General features: G+C 45.4%; 1 protein-coding gene across 1 annotated transcript; it reads left to right on the forward strand.

Annotated features, from left to right (window-relative positions):
* Window positions 1-1,678: 1,678 nt before the first annotated feature.
* Window positions 1,679-7,969, forward strand: LOC123183378 (eukaryotic translation initiation factor 5B). Its single transcript, XM_044596176.1, has 11 exons — window positions 1,679-4,331; window positions 4,419-4,526; window positions 4,618-4,718; window positions 4,825-4,915; window positions 5,059-5,169; window positions 5,265-5,330; window positions 6,082-6,141; window positions 6,219-6,776; window positions 7,237-7,356; window positions 7,437-7,556; window positions 7,637-7,969. Exons 1-11 carry the CDS (start codon window positions 1,842-1,844, stop codon window positions 7,700-7,702), a joined length of 3,891 nt encoding a protein of 1,296 aa, XP_044452111.1. The 5' UTR covers window positions 1,679-1,841; the 3' UTR covers window positions 7,703-7,969.
* Window positions 7,970-8,482: the final 513 nt, after the last annotated feature.

Here is an 8,482-nt window from a genome sequence, read left to right on the forward strand (position 1 = left end):
ATCAATTTAAATAATGTTCAAGCATCTTAAAAAGTGTTAATAACAAATCTTTCCAATTATTATAATCCTGGTGGGTTGTGGTCTCCACGTGCCCCCTCACTTATCTCTTTAGCCCACATCATCACTCACCTCCAGAAAAAAAATCCCCGGCCCATTGCTCTCTCTCCCGTGTTCATGAGCTCAAACCCGCGGATTTCGATCTCTTTGCTCGAAGCTCCGTTTTCGAAACTGTTTCGGGGGATTGTTGCTTGGTATGTGACTCCACCATTTGTCCAATTAGTTTTTGTTTTAGTAGTGTATACTTTGAATAATTGGTTACTCTTGGTGTTGCTGTAGATGTGCTTGCATGTTGAATTCTTAGAGTTCTAAGTAGTTTGAATGCTTGCAGGAGTATACATTTCAGTTTTTGGACCGACGATAATCACCTTTGTTGCTGAAAACCTTATAGTAAAAATAGGCATGGGGTATGAGGATTTTATTCTTACAACCATATATTTGTGATTGGGATCATTGTGATCTTAATTTGTGCTTTGCAAGACACCCGTTAAGATGTGCTTGCAATGTATCAAAGTGGGGATGTATCCAAATTACATCTTGACCGGAACACACCCTATATCGAGAGTCAGTTGGCCAACCATAGGCCCTTTTCGTCGTGCATGGCTATCTTGGTAATTAAGATAAATCAGACAAAAACATTGAGCGTTTAATGACAACACCTCATATATTCCCGGAGATTGGATCCATGCTATTGTAGTAAACCTTTCTGTCACTGGTGTTCAGAATAGCGCTTCACGTTCTTCCTGCCCCTAGCCTCCTCGTGGACCAAACTCCGGGATCCTGGGTACCTACAAGGTCGAAGAATGAGAGAGACAGAAGACAACTATGATGCATTTTTATTTCACACATACATGACGTTCAATCAAAGCCATTCAATCGACCCCTCCAACAAATACACCAGGTTGTAAGGCTATGCCTCAATCCTTGCCTTATCGAATTACTCACACATGATGATCGGATCGCAAGAAAAATCATGGAAGAACACATCAAGATGAATGCTTTATTGATAATACGTCTTACAATGGTTGTTGGATGCAATACACAATTACAAGTACGACTAACTTGGAGGTGAATTGGTGCGGTGATGGTGATGGTGTTTGGCTGTGGAGATGAGATTGGAAATGGAGGCGTCTAGGGTTGGAGAATGGCTTATTGTGCAGAGATGGTGGTTCTGGCGATACTCCTTCGTGAATCGGGTGTAAGACCCTTAAACAAGTTGCTGGGTTGGACGCCCATCGCACGTCTTACGTTCTGGTCTGGCTGGTGTGCCTTCCACTTGATCTCTTCTATCTTCATTTTGTTCCTTTTGTTGTAAAAGCTTGATTTTTATCCATATATAACCCATTTTTCCGTGAAAACAAAATAAAGAGAGGATTTCACTATCTCTTGCATCCATTAGAGATCTTTGGACAAGGTGTACTGATTTTTTATACTATATTATAAACCATCTGCTAAAGAAAATACTTTACACGTTGTGTTTTTAAATAAAGGCATTTTTTTATAAATCCGGTAGAAATTAAAAAGTATTGCAAAAATACTAGTACAAAGTATAAGTCCTATGAGAAGGAGAAGAGATTAATAAACGGAGAAGAGATAAAAGGGTAGAAGCGTCCTTTTTCCTCTCCCGTCTCCCTTCTTCCCTGGCGTCCGGGCACAACTCGCAAGTAGGGTTTTCTTCCCCATCCTCTGCCCCGCCGCTCCCACCAATCGATCCCCATCCGCCGCCGCATTCCGGCTCCACCTCCGCCCCCCGAACCCTAGACTAGACGACGCGCTTGGCGCCGATGGGGCGCAAGAAGAACGTCGCCATCGACGACGACGAGTACTCCCTGCCGCAGGACGACGAGGCCGCGCCGCCGCCCGCCGCCGCCGCGGAGAAGCCACCGCCCAAGAAGGGCGGCAAGAAGGGGAAGAAGGGCGGCAAGTCCGCCGCGCACGACGACGACGACGACTACGAGCCCGCCCCACCGCCGCCCCCGCCGGCGGGGGATGAGGAGGGGGACGACCCGATCAACGTCGTCTTCGCCGGCAAGAAGAAGAAGAAGAAGGGCGGCGCCGGCGCGGGCGGGATGAGCGCCTTCGACGCCCTCGCGGCCGCCGAGGACCAGGACCAGGACCAGGACGAGGCCCCCGCCTCCACCGCCGCATCCGAGCTCGAGGCCGGTAAGTCTGAGGCCAGCGGCGATCTCGACGACGTCGACCTCGATTTCGACTTCAGCAAGTCCAAGAAGAAAAAGAAGAAGGGCAAGGGAGCTCGCCCGTCCGCCGAGGAAGACGAGGAGGAGGCTGCTCCTGCTGCTGCGGCGGCGCCCCCAGCTGCTGCCGAGGAAGAGGAGGAGCAGGAGGCTGCGGCCATGGCTGCCAAGAAGCCACAGAAGAAGAAGAAAAAGAAGGGTGGGTTTACCGTGGACGATGAGGACATCGACAAGCTCCTGGCTGAGATGGAGGATCCTCCCCAACCCACACAGGAGGCCGAGGCTGAGCCTGAGCAGGCTAAAGGTGGGGATTCTCTGGCCCCAGATGCTGATGATGCCGGCGGAAAGAAATCGAAGAAGAAGAAAAAGAAGGGAGGGTTTACTGTGGCTGATGAGGACATTGACAAGCTCCTTGCAGAGATTGAAGACCGGCCTGCTGCCGCTGAGGAGCCTGAGCCCAAGGCTGCCAAGGTCGAGGATACTGTTGCTGCTGCTGCGACCAGTGTGGATGATGCTGAAGGGAAGAAATCAAAGAAGAAAAAGAAGAAGAGCGGTAGGACAGCACAGGAAGAGGAGGATCTGGACAAACTTCTTGCTGAGCTCGGTGAAGGACCGGCACCGGCACCGGAGAAGGAGAAACCATCCCAGGCACTGCCTTCCGCTTCAGCAGTGAAGGAGGACGCTGAAACTGCGGAGGATGGTAATGCAGAGCAGAAGGCCGGGGAAGGAGAGGTAGAGTCCGCTGCAGCCAAGAAGAAAAAGAAGAAGAAAGAAAAAGAGAAGGAGAAGAAGGCAGCAGCAAAGGGGACAGAGGCTAAGAAGGAGGAGGAAAAGGAGCCAGAGGCGCCTAAAGGCAAGGTTGACATGAAGAAGCTCCCAAAGCATGTCCGGGAGATGCAGGAGGCTCTTGCGAAGAGGCAGGAAGCCGAGGAGCGGAGGAAGAAAGAGGAGGAGGAACGTTTGAGGAAAGAGGAAGAGGAGCGCTTGAGGAAAGAGGAGGAGGAGAAGAAGGCAGAGGAAGCAAAGAGGAGGAAGAAGGAGAGGGAAAAGGAGAAGCTGCTCAAGAAGAAGCAGGAGGGTAAGCTTTTAACAGGGAAGCAGAAGGAGGAGGCCAAGCGGTTAGAAGCCATGAGGAGACAATTCCTTGGTGAGAGTGAAGTTCCAGTAGCTGATGGGGCTGCCCCTGAGATTAAGAAGAGGCCAAAGTATGATAGCAAGAAGAAAAAAGCTCAAACAAAGGCTTCAGAGGCTCAGAAGGCAGCTGAAGAACAACAGCAAGAGGTAAATGAAGCCAACATTGACGAGGAAGAGTATGTCATAGTGGACCAGGAATCTCAGTCTCAGGTGGCAGAATCTGAGACGAAAACAGAACCCGACCAAGAGGTGGAAGAGGCAAAACAAGAAGAGGAGGAGGAAGATGAAGATGACTGGGATGCAAAGAGCTGGGATGATATCGATGTGGGTTTGTCGAAGACAAGTGCTTTCGAGGAGGAAGAGGAGAAGGAGGACAAGCCTGTTGCCACGAAGCAGGAAACTTCTAAACCGCAACCTGCAGCGCCTGCTGTAAAAAATGTTGCTCCGCCTGTTGACAACTCTAAAAAGAGTGAAACTGAAAATGTGCGTGCCAACAATGGAATTGCTAAAAAGAAAGGGAAGAAAGGATCTTCTAAAGACGATGATGCTGACAATGCTAGTGACCTCCGTTCACCAATCTGTTGCATCCTTGGTCATGTCGATACTGGAAAGACAAAGCTGCTGGACTGTATTAGACGAACTAATGTGCAAGAAGGAGAAGCTGGCGGTATTACTCAACAGATTGGAGCTACGTACTTCCCAACTGAGAACATTAGAGAGAGAACAAGGGAATTGAAGGCTGATGCTACTCTCAAGGTTCCAGGCCTGCTTGTTATTGATACTCCTGGCCACGAGTCCTTCAGTAATCTGCGCTCAAGAGGTTCAAGTTTGTGCGACATTGCTATTTTGGTTGTCGACATTATGCATGGGCTTGAACCCCAGACAATCGAATCCCTGAATCTCTTGAAAAGTCGAGATGCAGTATTTATCGTTGCTTTGAACAAGGTACTATTCTTTGGATTTTGTCCCTTTGATCTTCGGCTTCCTTACTGTTCTCCCATTTATTTGTTTGTTTCTTGTCACTGTATGAAGGTTGATCGCCTTTATGGTTGGAAGACCTGCCCGAATGCTCCTATCGGGAAAGCCTTAAGACAACAAAATGATGATGTCAAGTTGGAGTTCAATACGAGGCTTACTGATGTATGTGGACATCATTACTTCCTCCTTTTTATTATGGAAATAACTACTAGTTGGTGTTGCTATAACCACATGTATGTGCTTTGTCCAACAGATTGTGACACAATTCAAGATGCAAGGTGTGAATACTGCTTTGTATTACAAGAACAAAGAGATGGAAGATACATTTAACATTGTGCCTACCAGTGCAGTAAGGCATGATCAACTATTAGTCTTATTGGTTCATTCATTCAGATTTCTGGCAGCAAGTACGATATTGCTAGCATCTTTTCCTTAACACATAATGCACTTCTCTCTGCAGCGGTGAAGGCATTCCTGATCTGCTTCTACTATTGGTGCAATGGGCACAAAAGACGATGGAAGAAAAGCTTACTTTTGTTGATGAAGTCCAGGTACGGGCATATATGAGTTTACATGTCATTGTAGAAGAATGCACTTGTATGATCTTATCTTATTCTGTTTCAGTGTACGTTGCATAAATATGCTTGTCATTGTAGAAGATTCAGTCTTATGATCTTATCTTATTGTGTATCAGTGTACTGTCCTGGAAGTCAAGGTCATTGAAGGTCATGGCACTACAGTTGATGTTGTGCTGGTCAATGGTATGCTCCATGAAGGAGATCAAATAGTCGTGTGTGGCATGCAGGTAAAATTCACTTTGTTGTATAGTTGCAATTCTCGCTGCAAGTACATCACCAGCATTTGTAAGATTCAATATGTTCTCACTGTATCTCTATTTAGGGACCCATTGTGACAACCATCAGAGCTTTGTTAACACCACACCCGATGAAGGAGCTTCGAGTTAAGGTGTGTGGCTCATTATACTATACCTTCGTTCAATTTCTCACTATAGATTTAATACAGTGCTGTTCAAGTTCAAATAGGCTGCTACCTTGAAGATTCATTCTCTTTTGGTGCTTTGATGACCGGGAACCTTTTGGTAGCTTTGACTAAAACATTTACATACTGGGAGGTTTATATTATGCACACTTTGTTCAAAAGATTTATGTTATCATGTCATTTTGTGCCTACTTGGAAACAGTAAATTAGCGTCATGCTAGCCCTACCAAGAAAGCTTAAGGGCATATTTGGTTTGCAGCCATACTTTGCCAAATGTTAGGCAGAAAAGTGTGGCAAGTGTTTGGATGCAGTCACAGTGGCACACCACACTTTCTTAGTCAGTCACCCTGCTTGTCATAGACTCAGTTGCCAGCCAACTTTTGCCACAAGTGTGGTGACAAATTTGTCCGCCACAACATCTTACTTGCCACCTGCCGCCTTTGCTTGCTTCGCTAAGATGGTTTTGGGTTGAGTTTTGTCCCTTCAATGCCACTCACCAGCATGAATTTTTCCCTTTATATATTCATTCATGTACTTCAGGGACAGGTAGTAGTTATCTTTATTTCTAACTCTTAGGCACCACAATGCTTAGGCCTTACCAAGATGATTAAACGCTTGCATATTATGATTCATTGCTTTCTTTTGCACTAAGATGATTTGAGCCTTTGGTTAGCTTGTAAGATCTAGTTGACTAATTCATTCAAACACAATTTTTCAGGGCACCTATCTTCACCATAAGAAGATCAGAGCTGCACAAGGAATTAAAATATCAGCGCAGGTGAGTTCATAGATCTTTGGCACTTCAGAGTGTAAATATCAGCACACTTCTGAAAAACAACGTGTGTGTTTGGTCAGGGTCTCGAACATGCAATTGCTGGGACTGCGCTATATGCTGTACGACCTGATGCGGATATAGAGGACCTGAAGGATGCTGTAATGGAAGAGATGTCGAGGGTTAGGAACCGGATTGATAAGAGTGGCGAGGGTGTATATGTGCAAGCATCTACGCTGGGGTCATTGGAGGCTCTCACGGAGTTCTTGAAGAGCCCTGCTGTGAATATCCCCTTCTGTGATTTCAGCATAGGGCCAGTGCACAAGAAAGATGTTATGAAGGCCAGTGTTATGCTTGAGAGGAAGAAGGAATATGCAACTATCTTGGCTTTTGATGTCAAAGTGATGCCTGATGCCCGTGATCTTGCAGAAGAGTCTGGTGTGAAGATCTTCGTGGCAGATATCATATACCACCTTTTCGACCAATTTACAGCATACATTAAGAACATAAGGGAAGAGAAGAAGAAGGACAGCGCTGAAGAGGCTGTTTTCCCCTGTGTTCTCAAGATCATGCCGAACTGTGTCTTCAACAAGAAGGATCCAATCGTTTTGGGTGTCGATATCCTTGAAGGAATAGCCAAGGTATTTTGTCTGATCAGTGAAAATTTATATTTTCTCAACCCTTTTTTTTACTGGATTGATTAGCTGAGAAGTTATCATTCTAGAATACCCAGTAGCTCTTATTTGACCTAGATGAACAAATGACAGTAGCAGTAGGCTCACCATCTAGAAATTAGAAATGGTCTTTGATCATTCATGATGTGTCCGTAGACATGAATGTTATGTTTTCTCATACATCATGATCATGGTGTTTATGGTCTTTGATCTCCTTCTCAAGCTATTTTTCTAGAATATACTCAGTAGTTAAGAACTAACCACGTAGATGAACAAATATCTCATAATCTTAGATAGTGGAAACTTACCTAAAAAAGGTGGAAACTATCATATATGTATGATTTAATGTCCGAAACACTTGAATATTACCATGGTGTGGTCTTTGTCAAGATATGTATTCCATTTCTCATTTTCCTCTGTTACGTAGGTGGGAACGCCTCTGTGCATACCCTCGAAAGAATTTATTGATATTGGGAAGATTGCCTCCATTGAAATTAATCACAAGCAAGTTGATACAGCCACAAAAGGGCAAAAGGTGGCTATAAAGGTCTGTATTACCCTGTGTTCTGTCCATGCTTGTTAGATTTATATATCAGGTTTTGTCTGACATATCTGGGTGGTGACCAGATCATTGGGAGCAACTCTGATGAGCAGCAGAAGAGCTTCGGCAGGCACTTTGAGATGGAAGATGAGCTGGTCAGCCACATCACAAGGCGATCCATCGACCTTCTTAAGGAGAACTACAGGGCAAGTCGAGCGTTTGTTTCTTGTTTGCACTGGTTCACCCCTGTTGTCTGCTCATATACCCTTGACTGTTGTGACTGCAGGATGACTTGACGATGGATGACTGGAAGCTTGTGATGAAGCTCAAGAAAATACTGAGCATACCGTGAGTTTGACAAAGCCGGCACGACGTCAAAACCACCTGGCGGAATGGATAAATTGACGCTTTTGAGAGTGCATATATGAATTGACAAGGGTGGTGGTATTCTTGTTTTGTTGCTTGGGCTTGGGTTGCAGCTGTTTGAGACATTTGGCCTCACTCATGTTAGCCATGGAGGGTGGTTTCAGTTTTGACGATTTTGTAATTTGGTCCCTCGACGTTACGCCTAACTTTACGAATCCATCCTGTAATAACAGCAGCAGCAGATTTTCGTTTCCTTTGCTTTTTTCATGTGAGGCGTTTTCTTCTCGTCTTTTTTGTGGAGAATCTTTTATTCTTTTTCCATGCCCGAACAATCTCATCAGCTCTGAGATTTCTCATTTAAGAAAAAAAAACCAGCCCTGAGATTTCTCATTAAAGAAAAAAAAACCCAGCTCTGAGATATTCAGAGTAGAGGACGTGATGTATGTAGTAGTACGAGTAGTTAAATGGTCCCTGTACTTGCTTGGCACGAATACTCATTTTTTACGTCCTCCTACTCCGACTTGGCATCTTTATTCTTCTACTACGTAAAAGAAAGAATTGACTCGTTTTTACTTTCAAAAAAAGAAAAAAGAATTGACTCGTTTTATAGCCGAGCGAAATACGGCATCTCCGCGCTCTGCCTGTTGACGCAGTGGGAGCGCCACCAACTGAGCTTCTTCACCCTCCTCAGCTTCCTGCTCGCTTGCTACCATACCACCTCGAGCCTCCCTGCTCGCTCGGTGCTCTCCATGTACGGGAGCAAGTT

This window comes from Triticum aestivum, chromosome 1D, assembly GCF_018294505.1.
Source record: "Triticum aestivum cultivar Chinese Spring chromosome 1D, IWGSC CS RefSeq v2.1, whole genome shotgun sequence".
Lineage (NCBI taxonomy): Eukaryota > Viridiplantae > Streptophyta > Magnoliopsida > Poales > Poaceae > Triticum > Triticum aestivum.